At 38.8% G+C, this 23,591-nt stretch overlaps 1 protein-coding gene across 3 annotated transcripts in view; it reads right to left on the bottom strand.

The window, feature by feature from the left end:
• LOC122805478 (5'-3' exonuclease PLD3-like) overlaps positions 1-23,591 on the bottom strand; it is a 697,284-nt gene that overhangs the window by 256,027 nt on the left and 417,666 nt on the right. For 2 of the 3 annotated variants that reach the window (XM_044075664.1, XM_044075665.1), the window contains exon 4: positions 5,154-5,341. In XM_044075664.1, coding sequence (XP_043931599.1) covers positions 5,154-5,341 — 188 coding nt within the window. Of the gene's footprint in view, positions 1-5,153; positions 5,342-11,656; positions 11,874-23,591 lie in introns of those variants that run through there. The other variant, XM_044075666.1, reaches the window with a different exon arrangement.

The following is a 23,591-nucleotide window of genomic DNA, read 5'->3' as shown; positions in this document are numbered from 1 at the left end:
AGAAGTTAAGTTAATGATATTGCTACTTAGCCTGGTTTCATGTTTGAGAAAATCAGTAAACCATTCAACACCAACACTATGGGGTATACTCGGAAATAACTCCTTAATATCCACAGTGATCATTAATGAAGAGGTGAGGCATTTTTCTTTTGGAAAAAGTCTGAGAAACTCCCATGAGTCTTTTATCACATGGGTCATGGCCAGGGTGTACTGTTTAGTGACAAAATCTATAAATTTAGAAATAGGTTCCGTTACCCCACCTGCACCTGAGACAATTGGTCTGAATGGTAACGGGCTGATGCCTTTGTGGGTCTTAGGGATTCGAAAATAATAGGAACCCTGGGTTTATTCACTAGTAGAAAGTTATAAAGCTGCTCATTAATAGCTCCTTGTAAAGATAATCATATAATGTATATTTAATCTTAGCTAGGGCTATGTTATACTCATTACGGGATATGAGACAGTATTGTTGGTCATCATGCAGCATATTATGTATACTTTCTTCATAGGTGTGGTCATACATAAGTACAACACCACCACCCTTGTCCGGCTTCATTACCCTGACATGTTCCCTGGATAGCATTGAGATGTATTCAAGTTCTTGTTTGGTTATATTAGATTGCTGCATGTTCGTAGAATAAAGGAACTTATCACGCAGTTCATGTTCCACTAGCTCCTCATACAGTTTCAAAGGTTGTACCATGGGTGGATTAAATGTACTTTTTCTGTTAAGCCCATTTGAGTTATATACTGTGTTTTTGAAAAAATGTTTCAAATTTAGTGCTCTGGTAAATAATTTAAGATCTACCAGTAAGTTAGCTAAATTAGTTCTGTGGGAAGGTACAAATTGAAAGCCTTTGGTAAAAATACCAAAGGCTATAGGGTCTATTGAAACATCAGTAAAGTTATAAATGCTGAAGTTATTCATTTTAAACACCTTACAATTGACTGCATCCACTATTTGGATGCAATCATAGTATGCATCCAACTCAACCAAAGGGCATGGAGCAGTAACTGAAGTTGGATAAGGGGCTTTGTCATCGAAGCTTCCTACGCTTATTTGTTGTTCCATCTGGCCCCTGGCCTCTGTGGTTTGTACCCCCATCCCCCGGTTCTCCCCGGGGGATAGTGAAAATCCTGATTTCGTTCCTTTCTATCTTTCTCAGCCAAACGTTCGCTCCTACGTGGAGCTTCATTATAATTGCGCTGAAAAACTTCATCAGTTCCGTTATCATAGGTACTGTTGTATCTACTATTATTTGTTGATTTGTTGTAACAGGAATATGCTATCTCTTCCCTATACTCATGCATATCTCTTTCTAGTTTCTTGATCTTTCTGGAAATGATTTTAGAACAGAACTGGTCAACTTCATCAAAGACTTTGTCGTAGTCATGTTTGACCATGCCAAAGTCAGTGTCTGAAATGACATTGTTATGTAAATTATTTAATTCCTCTGTAAGTGCCCTGGCCTTCTTTTCATATTCCTCTATCATGACTGTTAAAACTTCAAGGCCTGCTCTATCAAAAATACTACAAAGCTGTTTATATTGTGCAGAGCCTTGTTTAACAAAATTAGGAAATTTAAAGAAGCGTAGCCCCTTAGGGATACGCTTAGTCCTGACACATTCTGCCAGATAGTCAATCTCACATTGATTACTTTTTAATGCGTACAGCTTGTTTTTAAATGCTGTAAAATCTGTGTCAATAGCCACTGAGTTGACATAATTAACAGTACCTTTGTTAAAGTTAAAGGGCTGGTTCGCCCAGTTTGCAAAATCAAACTCTTTCGTTTTGTCTTTGGCTTTTTTGGAACGAGCTCCTGGATTACTTCGGTTGTTAGAGGATCTTGTACTTTCCTGGGCCACATGGTTTTCTTGAGAAACTTCAGATGGAATCCTAACTCCGTCTACCTCCCCTCCGGTAGACCGTTGTATCGGTGGAACAATGCTAGGTGCGATATTAGAGGAAGAAGTTCTTACGTCGTCTTTGCTTTGTTGTTTTAGCAGTCCCTTAAGCTCAGTTAGCATGTCTAACACCTGGTTAAATTCGCCGTGTTACAGGGAGATTAGCGTCTGTTTCCTGTAACAGGCGGGTGTAACTGCAGGGTTGAACGCCTCTCGCCGGTGGTCATGATACCAAACAGGAACAAAACTCGTGAAAAATGAGAAGCAACTAAGAACAATATCCAAACACACCCGTGGAGACAATAATTCAACTGCTGCAAAAAGATGGTAAAAGCAGGTTTAATTCCCAAACGAATCCTTTAGCACAGAGAAAAAACACAGTGGAGACAGCGCCGCCTGGACAATTCCAGGCTTTATCAAGTCAGAGTAAAAACAAACTGTGAAAGCACTACCTATATACCTAAATCACATGCTTAAATTGATTGTTAATTAAACAAAACAAGCTAGTAGAGAATAATTTAAAGACATATACCATTTCCTTTTAGCTTGTTACTAAAAAAGTCTATTGGGATGTAAATGTTTGTGTAAACCAAAATTGATTTCATATACAAATATATTAAACATATACTGTACAATAACACATATTTAAATGTAATGTTTTAAGAAAATGTGTTATTGTACAGTATTGGGGTTGGGAGGATGGCCTAATGGTTAAGGTGTTTGCCTTACAGACACAAGGTACAGGGTTTGAATCTCACAGGGGATAATTGTCTAGGCTTAAAATGGCTCGCAAGGGCAGTTAGCCTAGTACTAATCTATGAATCTATGAATCTATGAATATGTTTAATATATTTGTATATGAAATCAATAAACTTGATAAAGCCTGTAAAATGTATGTACCACATATTCTGACTATGGATAAATATTTTTCTTTTGTTCATATGGACCCCAAAAAAATTTCTATGGCCTGCCCAGGCTCAAATATCAAGTTGCAAAAAGTTTATTTATTCTAAAATGAATGCTCTTACCTCTTTTGCTTTGACACTCAGAGTTGCTATCACAGAGTCCCAAACCTCATACCTGCCCAAACTTTCTTTTTTTACTGCTTACATGTACTGTGCACTTCTTTTTTGTTTGTTTTATTTCTTCTTTACTCCTTCTCCAACAGTTTGTGCATACATTTTTGTCTGTAGAACTTTTTCTGGCATAGTCTCTTCTCCTTTTCCTCCTCCTATTTTTTCCAGTGTTGCTCCATGAAACTGCTGCTCTACCTTCTGGCTTACTTTGGTTTACCATTTCTTCCAAATCATCCTGCAAACCCTCCCCCCCCCCCAATTGGAGGGTTGTAATTATGCATTTTTCAGAGGGGACTGTCTCTCCTTTAAACGATCTTCATCTGAAGGTTTTCCTCTGATTCCATCTCCGTTACACCTACAATCTCCTTTTCTTTCAATGAAAGTTGTCCTCTGAATCCATCTCAGTTACAACTACAATCTCCTTTTCCTCCAATGTTACTGTTTTTTCTGCACCCACATCATCAGAAAAAAAAACTTCTGGTAGCGATTCTACCATTTCAACTACATTTTCAGCAATCTTCTCTCCATTTTCAGCAAAAGCTTAATCAGCCATGTTTTTTCCCTGTTCCTCCTGGCTGCCTCCATGCCTGGACAGGAAACAGGAAGTCAGGATGTGTAACACATAAAGCCTTCCCCTGACTACAAAGAGTAGGGGAAGTTCCCTGATGCCCTGGCCAAATGTCCCATAGTAGTAGAAATACCACCGTGTGTCTCCCCTGAAAACAGGCTACTAGCCTAGTGAGACTAACACGGTCAAAAAGATGAATAAAATAAAAAAAATAAAGTCACATCGAGACCACCTCTGAGTGATAGCTATACAGGCTATCAACACTTTCAACTTTATGACTCACTATTGGAAGGGCAAACCTGATATTGCAAGTCAAAAATCTTTGAAAATTAAACTTTGGTTCATGCCAAAAAGAGCAAATTGCTTTTACACACTTTCAAGTAGCTTTATTAACCCCTACACCCCCTAAAATGGTGACTGTCTCCCCCATACCCCTGCTACTTATATAGTAATTTTGAGATAAAAAACAAGCATGTAACTATGCAGCAATATAAATAAAACCAATAAGCCAAAGAAATGCTCACATAGTGAACCCTGAGTCTGAATCTAAAAACAGAGAAAACAACCATTGGTTCCTGCCATTGTAACTCTGTATTCAAGGAAATTTTCCCAATTACCTCCCCTTTCATCTGAAGGAACTGCTTCAATAATGCCAAATACATTTTAAACCAATACAAGACAAGGAATATTCAAATAATGTATTGTTAGTATTTTTGTTCTTAATGTCGTAATTATATTCATATATTCTATTATGTACAGTATGCTCTGTCTTGCCCACATAGAAAGCAGGGCAGTCCATACATTTAGCAAAATAAACCACATCCTTCGTAAGACAATTGCCTTTGACAAATGAAATTTTAATATTACTATAACACTCCTAGGTGATAGCGTTTCTACTTTGACACTACATTGGGTAGAGGAATCTTATGTTTTTGTCCCAGAATGTTTTTCTCGTTGACATTCAAGAGGTTTTTTAAGATTAAACCCAGTTTTATAAATAAAATGTGGGTTACCACCTACCAATGATATTTTAATAGACTGATTTTGGTCACTGTATTCAAGAATGAATGTCTGTGAAAAGCTGTTGTAATATTGCCGAATCTAGTTCCCACGGACAAGTGTGTTAGGTGAGTGGGGCCTGCTTTGTATCATACTATGTGTGATTTACTTTTTCATGTCCTTACTGGGATCATTTCTGCCTTACTTTACATTCTAAACTCTGTAAATTACCCTTGTTCACAAGTTCAAAGGATGCCATCTGAGAAGTCCATAAATAAAATAATATGGGGGATACCTTTTGGAAACATGGCAATTAAAAATGTATTGTCACAAAGAAACAAAAAAAGGCCATCTGCCATTGCCACCAAAACAGCTTCAGGACTTATCCTCTTTACATAGATAACACTATTTACTTCACTTGTAGCAGCAGTAATTTGCATTATGAAATTAATATTTGTGTTATAGGTTTGATTTATTTCAGATGTCAATAATCATAGCAAATTCAATGAATAAAGTTAAATGTCAACTTTTGTTGCAGAAAATCGTATTCACTGATAATGGAGACATGCATTTGGTTTGCTCATGGTATAGTGCTAGGTTCTTACCTGCATTGTGAACTGCACTCCTCTCTCTTCCACCAAGGATTGAAAGAGAAAATTCTGTTGAATGTCAACAACCCTGGGACCTGCAGTACATGAATCCCACTTCCATGTTCCCATAGATACCAAAGGTATGCAGCCAGAACAACAATTAATGGAATCAGGCAGAAGCAAAGAGGTCTACAAAAGAAGGGCTGAAAGGAGTAAGAATTCATTAGTATACATAAAAAGAACAAATCACTTTCACTGTCAGTCATTTAACCCAAAACAACAAGAATTAAACAAATCACAGGGAAAACTGTAACTACCAGGCAAGCTCAACAACATGTGTAAATAAAAGCTGAGACACTAAACAAAAGAGAATACAAAAACCTAGAAACTGGAAGCTCTCGTTATGGATAGTAGGATACAAGCAGTAAAAATGTTTTTAGTCCCTTTAGTTTTACATACAGGTCAGGAATATTTTTATCAACCAAGTGAAAACTTGTGGACAATAATAAAGAGTTGAAGAACTTTATTTGGGAGGGGAAGAGGGCAAGAGTTAAGCAGGATAACAAGATCCTTCCAACAGGACAAGGTGGTTTATTAATACCTGACCTGAAGAGATATTTTAGAGCTACACAGTTAAAGCTCATATACATAACACAAGCCAGAGATTATTATTCAAAATAGAACGGGATGATGATGAACTGGGGAAGGGGGGGGGGTCAAAAAATGAAAAGAGAGTGAAATTTTGGATGCACATCCTTAAGGAGAATAATAACAAACAAACAGAATATTACATTCATAAAGTAGCAGAAAGCAGTCTAAGAACCAAGTCAACACAAGAATGGAGAAGGGAGATTTTACCAATAGGATGACTGCAAGTAGAGGTACATAAAATAGGCAAGAGGTGTCTGAAATTTACTGGAGAAAACTGGCAAAGGAGCCAAGGTATTGGGAGAAAATAACTAGAGAGGGAAAGGTAATAGAGTGGGATAAGGCCAAGGCTGACTGCCTTTTCCACCAGGAATTAATATTAGAATATAGGGAAAGCGGAAGGGATTTGGGAATCCTAAGGGGAAGACCTGCACTGGTGGAGTTTTTAGTTGAATAGTTGAATCTAAAACAAAAACTGCTGTTCAAAAGGGATAATTAGTAGGGTATATAAAATACTGCATGCTAACTGTATGAATCAGAAGCGGTTAGAGAAGATCAGGAAGAGATACTAGAAAATTAATTTACAAGAAAACAGTGGAGTGCATATGTATGGCTTCCACGTATGCAACAAATTCCAGAAGGTTTGGAATCTTTGCTTAGAAGTGTTTGCATAGGTATTGGTATACCCCAAGAAGACTTCAAAGAATTTTTCAATGGGTAAATTGCAAATGTTGGAGGTGTGACAGGGAAGAAAAAAGCAACTGGGAACATGTGTTTTGGGAGTGAAGTGAGTTCACAGATTTTGAACATTTCCTACAGAGTATTATGTCAGAAATATTAGGTGAAGAAATGGCTGTAACTAAGGAAATGATTCTTTTAAGTTGGGACATATGATCCAAATTGCCCAGATATTGTAAGGACTTATAAAGTTTAACTCGGTTGGTTTCCAATAAAGCAATTACTACAAAAAAAAAAATCAAAGTCTAACCAACTTTGTTTGAAGTATTGAATATCATAAAATAGAGAAAAACTGGAAGAGGGATCTTTACAAAAGGGAAGGAGCAGATTAACTAGAAATAAATAGAAATTGCGGGAACAATATATGCAGAATAATGTTCAGGAGGAGGAGTGAGGTATAAGGGAAGTCAGGAATTCAGCAATTTATGTAATGTTGGACTGATGATAGTTACAAAGAAAGGAAAGATATGTAATATGTAATGTATGTAAATTGAAAAATATTAATATAGTTTGTTTTCTTTTCTGTTAATGTATGTTTGTCTTTATCTTAAGTGATAATTTAATAAAGTTGCTTAAAAATGTTTAATTAAAAGCCAAGGTTTCAGAGAAGGTTTTCTACAAAAGAAAAAAGGTGAATGCCTGATTTTACATGCAGTGCCACAAATAATACAATTTCAAATCTCTTTCCGTCTCTCTCTCACACACGCAGACACACATGCACACACACACACCATAGGCTGTGCCAGATGAATATCTGACATACAGAACATCTAAATGATGTGCTGTTGTATGCTGCCAATGTGCACAGTTTTTCTTAAAATGGGCTCCAAGTGGGAATGAGAAAGATCTAGTCAGGACAACCTAAGAGAAGAATGCAGCATAGTACACTGCACTAGCTCGCTAATGCTCTATCAGTGAATGAATTCCATAAAATAAATTGTTATGCATCTCCCTGACATAGCCTGATGCATCCTAGATAGTTCAATGCACCCTGGTTCTGCAGTTGGCAAACTGAGGGTCTGGGTGAGAAAGCTAAAGCAGCAAACAGGACAGAAAGTTCAAGAAGAGCAGAAGTTTGTCCCAAATACCACTAAAAAGGCAGTAGGTTGTGTCCAGTGTATTTCATAAGATTTTGATAAATGGTATATATGCTGTGTTTGCCTGGAGTGATTCACCAGACAATCCACTGACAATTTTCCTGGAGTGATTCACCAGACAATCCACCGACAGCAAGGTCTAACAATCACACACTTTCACCTGTCAGGTATATTTCACTGTAATTTTGTATGTAGAGTGCATTGGTCTTAGCGAGCATAGTGACAGAAGTCAATAAGCTGGGAACAAATGTGAGACCTCTTATTCTTGATGCAGATTTTGTGTAAGAAGCTTCCATTAACTCTGTACATTCCAGCTTCAGTGCACAAGAAGAAACTAGGGAGCCTATGTTGAAGGGAGATACTGCCAGCACAGCTATATGGAATTTTGTAAGTAATTATATGTCACTTGAGAATATCAATATGATTTATATAAGATGCTTGTGTTACAACTGTATTAGAACTGTATGTCATGTGTATACCAAACTGATTTCTACAGACATATGTGTTGAAAAGGTATTTTATAAAGTGTTTGTGTTTGAAATGTATCCACAGTGTGCCCTGCTGGAAAAGAGCAGACATACATGCACTGTTGTAACTGTCTAAATGTATATATTTTAACAGTGGAACCTGGAATACAGGAGGTTAACTTCAGTCCAGCAAATTTTAGGAAAATAGCTGAGATTAAACTACTCTACAGGCTACGCAATAAAAGATGGTATCTTTCAGTTTTCATTGCAGCTAGAGAGACAGAGTCTGTGCTGAGAAGCTTTCTGTATTGTTTTCAGAGTCAGCTACTTACTACCTCTGAAAGCATGAAGGAGTGCAATTGTTTTATGACTTCCAAGATCTGCCAGAGATCTGAAGAGAAGCCCTTCTCTGTATATTTTTAAAGGTAGATGCTAAATACTACTAGCTGCCATCAATGGCTATTTTGAGCCTGGGAACTAAAAGTCAGATGACAGAAATGATGTAATTCTGCAATCTATCCCAGCAGTAATATTTTAAATATTAATCTGAAAAAAATCTCTTAATAAAAGATAGCATTCTGTATTCTGTTTTGGACCCGACAACTAGAAGATCCATTCACCACATCCGCCTTGTTCTATTAGCAAGTTCTTAGACTATAGTAATTCTTTTAGTTACAGTCAGGAATAAAGTGAAGCTTAGTTTAGCTATTTTTCTTTATTTGAAACTGTCCTGCAAGTTATTTTAAACATTTCCTGTGGTTTTGAACTCTGATGTCACTGTGAATATATATTTAGTATTGTCTTGTCCTTTTATTATTTATTATTAAATATATTTAAACCTTTCATTGTGGCTGATCTGTGTAGAGATATTTAAGTTTTGAGAGTACTTGCATATTTATTTGGTGAACTGTGTGGACCACTCCTAATAGCCTTCCTCTTGGTTAAACTACTTTTTGTATTAATATTAATGTTGCACAGTAAGATTGGACACCCTTTGTTAAGGGCTTTAAAGTAGATAAGGAGTGACTGGTGGCAGTAATAACTACCTTATAATCTGAGCAGAAAGGGATATAGCTATTAAACCTGTGCCAGCCTTTCCTAGGTGTGTGTGTGTGTGTGTGTGTGTGTGTGTGTGTGTGTGTGTCAGTCAGCTACTTGGGCAGGGACATGAAGCACTGGTTGGACACAGAGGGTGCTGGGGTCTTGGCTTGGTCACTCAGTTCAGATCTCAACTCTATAGCTGTGCCAGTGGGGATCTTACTGGGAATCTGGAGAATGGGGGAGAAACCAGCCCTGGACTGACTGTGCTCTGAAGGAAAATTGCACATGATGCAGAGAGCTGCATCTGGAAATACTGTGTGTGTACTTGTCATCCTCCCAGTGAATGTTCCCCACTGTTGGCAGTGGTGAGGATTGAGGCTCCTTGATTACTGGTTCGCAGTGGTGGGTCATCACAGAGACAATAACATTTTGCTGCAGACAGGAAAAACTTCTGTGCTTCTTATTTCAAAACAATTGTGTTTTGGGAAAGGGGTGCTGAGATGTGTCCTTATGTGTAACTGCAGTGTAAAGCTGAGGACCTAAAAGGAAAAATACTATATGCGTAAAGTAAATACTGTGATATTTCATTCAAACTCAGCCTGTTGTGTGCTAAGGAAGCTGAATAACATAAAAATTCCACAGAAGGCCAGCAAATGCTAAGTCATATATGTTATCTAACAATCGTAGTGATCATTCTGTAGGGAAAAAATACAGTCTGGAAAAGAAGATAGTATACTTATGATGACATAGTTGTCCTTATGTGAATTCATAACTTCAGTAACTCAGGAAACCTCAAAGGAAATAATAGCAATACTTGAAAGAATATGTATGTAGCTGCATTCGGGTAGGGCTCAGACTCAGAGCCAGTCATATCTGGACACTAACTGCATGTACTTTACAGAGCTCTTAAGTATAATATACACATATTATATATATTATATATATACTAGAAATAACTAAGTACCCCAAATACTTCACCATGTATGTCATTTTTTTAAAACGGGAGTACTCCTAAATAAACCAGCTACCTAAAAAGCCTGAAGCAAAAGGAATGGCATGAGAAAGGAATAGTGAGGCACAGACAACTTGGCTGAGCCATCTGTCAAAGTAACAAAAAATGTTGTTAAATGTAACACTAGCTACAAAGGAAATATAACTGAAAATCAGGAGGAATTACTGAAAAATTCTCTTAAAAGCAGTTTAATTTTTACATATTGACAAAAACTAGGTAATTTCTTGAACAGCAATCAGTGTTTTAGTTATTAGTGTTAAGACCATTTATCCTTAGATCTTTTTTATTAGTAGACTAAATAAAATCTAGGTTTTATACATATTTTCCTTGCCATGTGATCTAACTAGATACAGCTATAGGAGAATTTACGTTAGTTTTCTTTTCTTTAACTTCATAACGATTCTTTGCCTGTATATAGTGTGCATATTTTTAGCTAAATTTTTATTAAGGTAGAGTCGATATAGAGGTTTTTATAAGTGATTTATGGTACTGTATCTTACTAGTTGCGTGTTTTGTATTAATAAATCATTTCAATAAAATGTATTTACAAAATAATGATAATAAAATCTAACATCAGTATCTGGGCTGCTGAAAATGTAGCGGGGCATCCCAGTTCTTGCCTCAAACGTTTGCTTTGTTGTTTTGCACAGTTAAGGTCTATAACGAATTAGTGCGAATTAACAACCACTTAAAGAATGCAAACCGTTGTACTTTTGGATGTAGTTTTCATAAAATTCACATAAATGCAAATCATACCTCTCAAGTGTACCTCATTACGAGGAACGTACCTCATTTGAGGTCTTAAAAAGTTCACGTTCCTCGAAGTTCCACATTGAAAGGGTCTGCAAACACGTTCAAGTGTTATAAAATTTTTAAGTGAAATCCATGGTAAATAGAAATAAATAATATTAATTCATTAAAAGATCTGTATAAGTAAAACTAGCAAATTTTAACCATCATATGACCTTTCTAGCTGAAGTTCTTAGTAAGTCAGTACATGTTCCACATTTTGCCCATTTGTTCCACATTATGAGGGCTAGCGTTCCTCATTTTGGAGATGGAAGTTTGAAAGCTACGATGCAAATTATCTTCTTCTACCACCTGTGCAAGAACGAAAATCGACGTTTAACCCCTTCCCTACAGTTTCTCATCCAATCAGAAACAGATCCAAAAGTAATCACAGTTTTACAATATCAACACTATTAATCCGATACATTGACAGATTAAGAGAATGTGAATTAATATACATTTACTGAACTAAAAGAAATATGCCACGCTAATTATTATTTATTAAGTGTACTTCATCATCCTTTCTCCAAAGGTCACCGGTTTTAGAGGAGGAACAGTGCTATAATTTTAGTGTACCTGAAGGTTGGAGATAACGGGCTGGCATTCTGAAGGTCTTGTTGTTATGCTTGTCATAGAAAGAGCGTTATTCACAAACACTAAATGCTTCTCTGGTCAGTACAAGAATGCTTGAAAATATTAATTTTCCTACTTAAAATTTCGTTTTACCTGTTTCTCATTCGTACGATGACGTGAATGCACTGAAGTCTTCATGTTAAAAGTGGCGCGTTACAAAACTATCGTCGAGACTGCGGAAACAAAGATTTGTTTCGTCTGCTATTCAAAGACTGAAATTGGCACTGGTGCTGTGTTTGGAAATGCAGCGCGCTTTGAGCGGTTACGTCTCTAATTTCCTACAGGAGTGGCTGTGTTACCGTAGTGGAGAAGTTAAGCAGATGTGTGTGTTTTTGTTTTTTTTGTTTTTTTTTTTTGGGGGGGGTAAACTGTAAGTACCGTTTAAAATATAAACGGGGGGAGGGTAAACTGTAAGTACCGTTTAAAATATAAACTGCGGACATTCGAAATATCATTAAACCCCACATTTAAAAAAAGGACACTGTGGCGGGCCGGCTGTAAACGGCCGCCTTCCTCGACGTTTTGAAATTTCTAGTTTGGCTAGTAAGTGTATGAAGAAGAATGCAGCCCAAACGTGATGTAAGTTTTTATAGTTTGGGTACGATGAATAATTTGTGGCTTACTGAAGTGAGAGAGGTGAGATGTATTGATGGGTGCTGTTCTCAACCTGCAGTTACTGAAAATATGCATAGATGTCTGATGTACCTCATTTTGAGGAACGTTCCACATTTTGAGAGTAAAAAGTTCTTGGCTGTTCGTTAAAGTTCCATATTAAAAGAGTCTGTTGCAAAGTCAATATCAAGACAGTTTTATTCCTATCCTTAATAAATAATACTGATAGGGTTGCCGCCATAGCTCTCAACCAATCAGGGACAAATCCTTATTAACTTGAGACATTGACGGAATAAGAGAAGGCGAATTAATTTACACCTTTAGAAGTTAAAGACGTCTATTCGCTATTTGCGGTGTAATTCAACACCTTTCCCCCAAAAGTCATCCGTTTTAGGGGGAATTAAGAGGGACTGAGTCAAAATTAGGGACAGTTGAGAGGTATGGTTACCACATTTGAGAAAAAAAAACTAAAAACCTGGGAAAAGCTGTACCTGACTCGATCCATTGCTTCACTCATTTTGATAAGTAAATGTACATTGCTTCTCTTTCCGATTTAATTATGCTAGCAAGTGTTTTGAGGCAGCTAGTAAGTTTGTTGAAACTGCTACACTAAAACATTGGGTGGGGGGTCTAAAAGTCATACTGAGGAATGAGGAGGGTCTAAAAGTCATACTGAGGAATGAGGACAGGAAGAAACATAATGTATAACATTTGTACACAGAGTTGCCAACTTGCCACATTTTCAAATGGCCAAAGTGGGACATTTTCGGGACACACATCAGATTTTACAGGCTGACATATACCCACGGTCAGTACAAAGGTTAGAACTTTACTTTTTTGCCTAAATAAAAGCTTATTCTTGTAGCAGTTTAGTTGCTTATTCTGTTTCTTGTAACATTTAGGTATTTTAGATACAGAAATAACTATTACATAAAATATGGGACATAATTATGTCCTACAATCTCAGGACATTTGCCATTTTTAATACTTTTTGTCAGGACATGACTGTCCCTTGGAAAGTGGGACAGGTGGTAACCATATTTGTACAGTTTCCATATCTCTTAGTGTAGGAAATCTGGACAGAGCCAAAATTAATGTGTGTGTGTGTGTGTGTGGGGGGGGGGGTAACGACAAAGACCCAAAAATAGGGACAGATTTTAAATATTGCTGTTACAAACTTTGAAAATTGCTGGAATAACAAGTTTTGTATTAGCATGCATATTTTTTTCTGAAGGATATGAAATCTGAAACTCAAATGTATGTCATTATTTAGTGACCAGACCTCTGTGATTAGTCAGAAATTCACAAACTTTATGAAGAGCTGCCCAAAACATAGCAAATAGCAAATTTACAATTCGGCTGCTCTGATTTGCTATATTTATTTTTGCTTTTGAAAAGGAATTATACTGTGTTGTTGCTTTAATTGTTGAGTAGCAATTAATTACAGTGACGTGAGAGTATATAAAAACAGTGATTTAATTAATTTGAATTGTCTGAAGAAGTTGCTCACACTTTGAGCGACGAAAAGAGCTTTACTCTTAATAAACTGTTGGTTTTTAGTTTTCTGTGACATTCTTGGACTTCCTTTTGTTGGATTTAGTCTGCTTATCGTACCCAGTTTGTCTTTAGTATGCTGTTAGTAGTTGTTCCACATTTTACCCATTTGCTCCACATTATGAGAGGTAGTATTCCACATTTTGGAGAAGAAAGATTGAGAGATATGAAGATATATTCAAAGGCTCATCAAAGGATATCCAGCCAAAAATCTGGAAACATATTTAGCATAACAGTTGCATACTAGTACCACAACATTCATCCTAGTTCCATTATGATTGTGGAATACTGCTCAGAAACAGAAGTTTCTAAAACTGGGAATGACAAAAAATTATGCAAAATATAAGGGTATTGTCAAAGACTGTAAAATCTGTAAACTTCAGTGAATGATATTGTAAAAATCTACCTCACAAAGTAATTTACTTTTGCTTCTGAAAAAGGAAATATGGGTGGTGGGTCCTCCTGTATGACGATCTTCATATCGATCACTGCTGCAGTAGCCTAAGCTATATAGATTATATCTTGCATAGGATATAATAGCCAGCCAGCTTTCAAAGCTTCAAGGCACCTTCCATGCACCTGGACCATTAGTAAGTTCAAGCTTAGCTAAAAGGTTTGGACACCAAGCCTTTCAGAGCTTTCCTGCCAACGAAGAGAGATGTCCTTAGGAGGATCGATAGTTGGCTTGTGGTGCTCCATTGCTGGGCAGATAAGTTCCCTTTGGGAATAAAAACTTCCATATATTATTTTTAATGTTTAAATTTACTTTCCTGTGTGAGGAAAGCACCTTTTAAAGTAGAAGCATGTGTTTTTTATTGACCGTCATGTGACATAGCTATACTTTTAAACAGCAGACAGCACTTTTGTGTTTGCCAGTTTAAAAGTTGATTTAAGCATTTAAAAAAAATTGTTTTATTTTGTGGATAAACTGTGTTTAAATGGCTTTTAGGGTCTGGTAAAGTGTATTAGAATTTTTTTTTTATTACTGGGAAAAGTATAGTACTTTTAAAATTTTACTAGCTTACGATACTTAGTTTCTCCAAGGAAGGAGCAGTATTTTTAGCTTGACCATGGAACAAACTACTGGTCCAGTGGTTGGACCTTCTTCCAGCCACAAAAAGAAAAAGTTAACTAAACAGCCTTTGCCACCACAGCAGGCTAGTAATTTGCCTCAGCTGCAGGTAGATGACTCTCCTCTTGCCAAAGCTGGTTCCTCAAAACACTCATCTTTTTCCCAGGATTCATCTGGCGTTGCTCATACAGCTACTATGTATCTGGGGTTAGCAACTTCCTTTGCAGCTGTTAGGGTCCCCTTAGTGGGCAAGGGAGAGCCACTTTTGTTGGTATTGGGAGAAGGGGCATGGAAGGTGCCCCTGCTTAAACAGAATGTTGTGTCCATCTTCTGGAGAAGCTGTCGCTGCCATTAAAAATCCTGTTTGCCCTAATTTTCCTGTCAAAAAGTAACAGAAAACAAAATATACGCCTTCGCCTGCTCCAATTTCACTGGATAGGGATAGTTTATCTGGCTCATTGTCTTGCACAGGCTATTGACAGTTCTTAGGTGGTTTCAGGTAACAGGAAAAGGGATTGCTTTATTCCTGAAGAGATTCAAGAAACTGAATTTGGAGAGGGATGTGATGGGGATGTTAAAACTGGAATATGTTAATCATATTGATCACTGCTGCAGTAACTGTAGTAATATGAGTTATATCCTAATAAAATTATAATAGCCGGTCAGCTTCCAAAGCTTCAGGGCACCTTCCATGCACCCAAACTATAAAGTAGCTCAATCTGAGGTGATTAAAAAATAAATTTAGGAGCCAAGCTCTTCGGAGTTTTTCTGCCACCAAACAGTATGCTCCTCTGAGGCTTTTGCGGATCGACTGTCATCTTGCAGTGTTCTTTTGTTGAGCAGATAAGTTCCTTTTGGAGGAAAAAAAATTCCATTCAATTATTTTGTTTAATTATTACTGCTTTCCTCTTCATGAAAGTTGTTTTAACACATGTGTGTTAGCGGACTGTCTTGAAACTGTATTTTACTTTTAAATGACAGCGCTCTCTTTTCCAGTATTTAAAAACATTTTTTGGTACTTGCATATTATCGTAATTAGATTCCAAAGAGGACAAGTGGCTTACAGTTAAGCCACATTGTAATGTCTCTCTCAAATGATGGGTGCTCATTTCAATGTGGGCAAAATAGATAGATTGCTGAGTACATAAATGTCACTTCGTAACACTTGCCATGATACTGCAAACACAACTGCTAACCTACCTATCCCATCTTAAGTCAATGTTATGCCAACATTATATGGAATACTGCCGAATGTCCTGGACCTTGTGCGTGGCTTTTCAACACAGTAACCTCCTTCAGTCCGTAAATAAATCATATGGCATGCCATGGACGGAAGATGCAGTCATGCTACTCGGTTTTGTTTGTCTGAATCTACTAGCAGACATAATGGTGAGCTGAACTATGTCCCCCGCACTCCAATCTCTGTAAATGACAAGCTAGCATCAAGATGTATAATCCCTTCAGCAAAACTCCTAAACTGAACACACGCGCGTGCGCAAAGCTAAGGCCAATATATCACATATGTAACGGTCGCAGAGATGCAGACATCATGTCTTTTCTACAAACTCTTGAGAAGTAAACCTAAATCTCTGTGTTTTCCAGTAATCACAATAAAGCGGCAGCCTACAGTTCCAGTGCAAAGCACAACACACAGACAAAGCGGGATAGGACGCTACCCAGGAAGAGGGATTTTGCCGTTGTTCCTCTTCCTACATCTCATAACCAGAGTGACAAAACAGGACTTAACACTTTACACACCCCTTCTTACTTAAAGATGAAGTTGTTTTCGTGCACACATTACAAATAATTCCAGGTTACAAATCTGGTTGCGATAACATGTAAGTACTCATTTTTTTCTGTTGGGAAATTATGCCTGTTTTACCTTTTGGGTTAGCAGGTGTTTTAAAGTTTTTTTTCTGTGTTTTTGTGTTGAAAAAGTGACTTTTAAATACTTTAATTTTTTATCAGCTTTTGCTGCTTGTTTTCTCTGGGAAAGAGGCACCATTTTTGGCTTGACCTCGGAACAACCTTTCGGTCCCAAGGTCGGTCCTTCTTCCAGCCACAAAAAGAAAAAAAGTTATAGAGCCTTTACTGCCTCAGCAGGCTAGTAATTTGCCTTACCTGCAGGTGGGTGACTCTGCTGTGGACATTTGTTGTACTTCAGACCACACCTCTTTTATCCCAGATCCCTCTGGTGTAGCAGCTACAGCCACAATGGACTGGGGGTTAGACACATCCTCTGCAGTTGTTGGGGATCCCCTCAGCAGGCAAGGAAGAGCCATTCTTGTTGGTCGTGGGAGAGGGAACAGGGAAGGTTTGCCTGTTTTGTCAGAATATTGTGCCCATCACTTGGGAAGCTACTGCTGCTATTTAAAACACTGTTGGCCCCATTTTGTTTCTGTCAAAAAGAAACAGAAAACTAAGCCTGTATCTAATTCTCCTCAAATTTCCTTAGGCATCAGGATTTTATTCAGAGTTTTTTCCTTCTTTGTTTTATCAGAAAGCAATAAATAAGAAGGATACCTTTTTTTCCTGAAGAGGTTCAAGATTCTGAATCTGGACAGAAAGATGAAGGGATAGATACGGGTTTTTTCCTCAGGTTTCTTTTTCAGACTCGGAGGAGAAATCAGTTTCTGATTCTCTGTTTGGGGCTCCTCTCCCTTTGAGACTATTTTCAGAATGTGCCAGTGTCTTCAGTAGGAGTACAGTGAGGTTTCTCAGCCCCTCAGAAAATTTTATTAGTTGTTCTAGAAGGAATTTCTTGAACCTTCACCATTTCCTTTAGTTCTGTCAGCTTTGGAAGATATGTGTGTTTTCTGTCTGTATTATAGCCAGCCTGCTGCCCCTAAAAAGGCAGATAGAATGTATAAAGTTCCTCAGTCTTTTAAAGGTTTTATACACTCTTCCCAAACCTGACCCAGCAGCTATAGCTTTATTTATTCCTACTGCTGCTAACTTCAATCCTACTCTTTTTTTTTTTTTTATATGGATGGGAAGAGTATTGATTGGTACAGGAAAACAGAGTATGCTTCTGTAGCTTTGATTAGAATTTTGAATTGTCATGCTCATATATTAATGTTTGTTCCAATTTTAATAATATGAGGAATGTTTGGTGTGCAGTTTCTTCTTCTGAGGAAACATCCTCTTTAAATATTTAATTTCTTCTACTGAACTTGTCACTTCTTTCTGTTTACTGTGTGTGTATGACTAAGTTGATAGTTCACCCAGGGCTAACCTCCCAAAAGGATGTTAATAATGAGATTTTATTTTCTCCCTTGGATAGAGATTCATCTTTTAGGCTTTTTGCTGCTGAGGTGATCAAAAAGTGTGATGAAAGGGTTAAGTTAAATCAGGGAATCTCTTAAGATTTTCTGACCTCCTTTTTCTAACTTTCTAGGGATTTTTGAACCCCTCATCCAATTTTGGCATAAAGGCAAGGGCGTTCCAAAAATAATTAATGTACCCGCAAAACCAGGGATGGTCCAACTAGTTAGTTTGACTATTCAGTTCTTTGCTTTACCCTTTGGACTATCCACCTCACCAATAGTGGTCACTAAGTGGTTAGCTCCATTTATAACTTGTTGCAGGCTACAGGGAATTACTTTAATTTTTTCCATATTTAATTGATAGGCTTATCTTTGCAGTCTTTTTCAAAGTGTCAGGAATCTCTCACTTGGGTGAGAGATCTCTTACATAAGCTAGAATTCAAAAAGAATATTCAAAAGTCCTTTTTGACTCCTTATCATAGGATTGCGTTCCAGGGGTGCCAGTTTTCCAGCTCAGTTCAAAAAGGTTTTCTTCCACAGGAAAAAAAATAGATCTATATCCAAGGTTTTTCACTCAGACTTAGGTCAGTGTGAGGGATTACCTCTGGATTTTGGGTCTCATTGCATCTATGATTCTTCTGATAACCCTGGTAAGATTCTACCTCAGAAAGATACAATGAAGTCTGTTTAGTCCCAGCATCAACATCCCTTGTCTTTTTTAAATCCCATTTCTGGAGGTTGTCAATAGAAAAATTACTTGGTGGAGACAGCAAATATCCCTAAATTCAGGTCTCCCTTTATCCTTCCCTGTCCCATACCAGTCTCTTATCTCAGGCATCTTGGACTTTGCTTGAAGAGCGGTTTCAGGAAGGATAATTGTGCGAGATGCGTTGGCACCAAGGACAGATGCAAGCACATAAATATAAAAGATATGCGTGCCCTGGTCAAGACACTCAGCTATCTGAATCATCTTTGGTCCTTAGGATCTCGTCTAGTTGTTTTAGACAATATGACAGTCATGGTATATCTTCAAGCAGGGGAGAACCAGGTTGTACCCCTTTGCAGACTAGCCACGTTAGCTTGGGATATAGAGTTACAGCACAATTGCCCTCTATAAGAGTTCTTCATTCAGAGTAATATTGTGTGACAAACAAACTGAACAGGACAGGGCAGACCCTTTTGTATGCAAATCAGATCAAGGGGTTTTCCAAGATTTGATCCATCTGTGGGGAGTTTCTCTTGTAGACCCAGTCCACCTTTTCCACTGATATCCAATGTACTTCTGAAGTTTCATAAGGAATCCCACTATTACCTGGTCCAGAAAGATTTGGGGTTCTCACTTTCTTTGAAAATGTCGGGGAAAATTACCACAAGCTTCCTCAAAGAATGTATCTACTTTCAGTAGATTAGGGTGTTTGATACACTGCAACCCCTTCAACTGCCTGCCTGAATGATAGGGTCTTATTTCCTTTTAGACATCTGTTTACTGAGGATGAGCAACAGGTACTAACTAAGGCAAGAAAGCCCACTACTAGAAAATCATATATTGGCAAATAGAAATGTTTTTCTAATTGGTGCCAAATACAACATAACCAGCACTTAATCAGGGCTAGTTGTTCTCTGTTTTTTTACAGTATGTGTGATTTATTTTTTTATGGCCTTTCTTACTCTTCCATCAAGGTTCACGTACTGTCTATTTCATCATATCTGCCCAATGATCCTCCTCTTTCAAGGCTTTCTCATTTCAAAATGTTTTTGGAAGGGGTTTGACTTGAGAGGCTTCCAAGAATGCCAGTGGGCCCTTTTTGGGATCTTAATTTTGTGTTCAAGAAGCTAACACTCTGGGGACAAAGCCTGAATGGCTAACTGAAGGCAGCAGATTTTTAGAGCTCCATAAACTGGTATAAAATTCAGGAAATTAGTTATTTTTTTCTAACAAAAACACTTTGAATAGTCAGATAATAGTCTAAAATAACAAACTATAAGATTTGGTGAATTTCTGTAAGAAATTTCCTCTCAGATTATATTGGAGTCCATTAACAACTGGGGAAATGAGAACTATCATTCTGAACTAATACTAAAAAAGGAACTACAACTGGTGACTACTACACTACAAGAATTATCAATAAAAATGGATGGGTTTAAGGTTAATCTGCAAAATCTAAAAGAGAACTGTCAAAAGTAAACAGATGATGTTGTGTAGTCCAATCTCACCTTCATTTTTACGTATGGGTTCGAAGCCGATCTCCGGCTCCAACTAGGCCGATTTATAAGCTCGAAGACTTCTGGTTGGCTCGTGGCTAAGCAGGTATCCCATAGTGCACCAGTACAAACCCCAGATCTTGTTTGCCGCGTCAACAAGTTTGGTTGTGCTTCTCTTGGCTCTGGCTAAGTGTTAACTTTTTTTGCCTATATATTGCTTAAAATCTTGTTCAAAGTTATAATTAGTGTATTATAATAGTATTTGCATTAGTATTTGTTAGTGTAGGTTTGCTAATTCTTAAGTAATTAGCTCCTTTGCGCCCCTTGGTGCAAGCGTTGGCTTTGGCCTGTTAGTGTGCTTTGTGGTATCCTGTGTACCAGTTATAGATTTATTGTCCGTGCTGATAGTTTGATAAACACTAGCATCTGTTCTGATCTATGATTTCGTAGAGCAGTTTGGTTTTGGCGGTTATCCGCTGGTGTTTGATTTTTTTTTTTTTTTTTTTTTTTTTTTTTACAGTGGTGGAGTTCGTTGTTCAAAACTCCAGTTTCAGCTTCCTCTGTTAATCCTTAGCAGAATAAGGTTTTTCTGTGTGTGTGAGTTTTTGCTGGTCTGTTTAAGTTAGAAGACCTAGCTGTTCTTTTTTTTCTGGACTAGGCCGTTTTAGTTAGAGGACCTAGTCCTCGTGGTGTTTCTTCCTCCTTCAGGGCTAGGCCCATTTAAGTTAGAGGACCTAATCCTCCCATTTACTTCTCTTCTCTCTTTTGGTCTGTGTGTTCTGTCTAAAGAGGTTAAGGAGCACAAGCCTTCGGGCTTCAAAAAATGCATGAAGTGCTCCCAAAAATGTCATTAATAGATGGTCATGGTCTATCTGTCTATTGCTTAGGGGCCATCCATTTGCAAGAGACTTGCTTGTTTTGTCATGCCTTCTCCCCTAGACAGTTATAGGAGAGGAGGAACAAGCTAATTCCAAAGGGTCTTTTAAAGCCTGCCTTTGAGGAAGCCTTGTCTAGCTCTTCCTCTTCTTCCAAGTACACTAAATCTGCTAAGTCTAAGTCTTCAAAAAGACCTTCTCCGGCACCGGCTGGTGTCGCGGAGCCGCCTCCTAAAATGGCAAAATTGGCCTCATCGGCTCCACTGCCTTCGGAGCTGACTGAGAGCAGCATTGTAGTGACAGGGTCAGTTCCTAGTTTGTTGGAGCCAACCACTGAATTTATGGAACCTGCTATTCCTCCAAGATCAAGATCCCCGACTATGTCCTCCAGGTCTTCAGGAGCTTTTCGGAAGAAGATGTGGAGAGGGTGGTGCTGAGACTGCTGAAGTCATCTGCTCTATCTAAATTGTTGTTGGCTCCAACCCAGTCAGTTCCAGAGCCTATGGAACCCGTTATACCCTCGATTGTTCCTCTAAGCCAAGCTGGTCTGTCTGAGTTGGAGGGCTTGGTGCCATTAGTGGAACCCTCGGCTCCAGCTCCACTTACAGTTGCTTTGGAGCCGAGTTCTGCTCCGACATTTTTGGTGTCGTCCGTTGTGTCCAGGGGTCAACGCTCTCTGGTCGGCGCTGACAGGGAAGGTTGGAATCGGTCTTCTGTTCCAAGCTTCTCTCTCGGCGCTTCGGCTAGGGTGAGTTCGGACCCTGCATCTATCTCGGAGACGATAGCTCTGGCACCGATGGCATCCTCGGTCTCTTCTGAGTGGGAGAGGTACTCTGAGCCAGAGAGGTCAGCATTCGAGATGGAGGAGTGTGCTGTCCAAATCACCAGTTGCCACCAAGGGTACCAGCACCCCCCCCCCAGAGTACCCACTTCTGTCTCAGCCCCTACTCTCTCCAGAGACAGCATAGACCCTCAGCCTCAGGAGCCACTGGCTGGTGGCCCCCACTCTTACGTGACCTCCCAGGAATACCCTCTGAGGAGCCCTCCAGGAAGAAGATATGCAAGAGGAAGCATGTTGACACCCAGGATGAGTCTTTGACATCTGACACTGACCTCAAGGAGTCGGAAGGGTCCCCCAAGTCATCCTCTGATGATGTCTCCTTCATGGACATCCTGGAGATCCATAAGCAGAGGTGTGACTGGCCCACTGTCACCCCTTCTGATGAGGAGTCAATGTACCTGAAGGCTTTCGGGTCTCAACCTTCTGCCTCTTGGGTGTCTCCACCTTTTGATGAACTAATGGATTTAGTTAGTCAAAAGGTCTGGGATACTCCTGATGCCGTGCAGCCAGCCCCTAGGAGACCCAACAAGTTTCTTTCTGCCCCACCAAATAAAGAATTTTTGTCCAAAGGTGTCCCCGTAGATGCCATGGTGGTGGCGGTGGCCACTATGAAGGAGCTTGCTGAGACTTCTTGGCCAGACAGGTACGGGAAGTGTGTCTTCAGTTCAGTGGCTTTTACTCTTCGATCACTGAACTATCTCACTCACCTCACGAGATTGCAGAGGGATCTCCTCAAGGAGTTAGGAGATTCTATAGAGGGTATATGTACTGAGGGAGTCCCTGACAAGATTTCTGCTCAGTTGTCCACCTTAAATTCTATAGTTAACTCCTCCATGCGGCTTATTTCTTATGTGGCTGATGGAGTGAGTAGAGCAGTGGGTTCAGGAGTTGCCCTAAGGCGTCACTCCTGTATGTGCTTGTGTAATTTTGTGGAACCATTCAAGTCCACTTTCACCAACGCCCCATTTGATGGTTCCTCATTGTTTGGATCTAAGGTGAAGGACACACTCACTCAGTGTGAGCAAGAAGGAAAGATGCTCTCTGCCATGGGAGTACATTTTACTGTTCCCTCTCGACCATACCCCAAAGGTCAAAGGGGTGGTAAAATGTGGTTCAAGAAGTCCCAGAGGGTCTTTCTGGACACATAGGATGAACCCTCCTTCAGAGGCAGAGGAGGAGGAGGAGGAAATGGGAGATGTTACCCTAGAGGCAGGGCAGTCCGCAATACCAACAAGGCCGTGATTCCTTTCGAAATCCTCCTGATATGAGGCCTGACTGCATTTCTCTGTGGCCGGTCGGAGGTCACATTTCTTTGTATCCAGAAGCCTGGCTAAGTATCACCCAAGACAAGTGGGTACAAAGAGTTGTTACAAGAGGCTATATCATACCCTTTTCCCTTCTGCTGTTTGTTCCCAAGAAGATCCCAGATGTACCACCCAATCACAGGGATCAGGCAACTGTGGAGATCAACAAGTTGTTCTTAAAAAGAGTCATCCAATCCATCCTAGCAGACCAGATAGGATCCGGAACTTACTCCAGGTTCTTTTTAGTACCAAAATGAACAGGAGACTGGAGGCCAATATTAGACCTCAGCAGATTAAACAAA

The sequence above is a fragment of the Protopterus annectens genome, chromosome 6.part1, assembly GCF_019279795.1.
Source record: "Protopterus annectens isolate FY-2018-M chromosome 6.part1, PAN1.0, whole genome shotgun sequence".
Lineage (NCBI taxonomy): Eukaryota > Metazoa > Chordata > Ceratodontiformes > Protopteridae > Protopterus > Protopterus annectens.
Note: the sequence above shows the minus strand (reverse complement) of the source record. Positions and strands in the feature narration are given on the sequence as shown.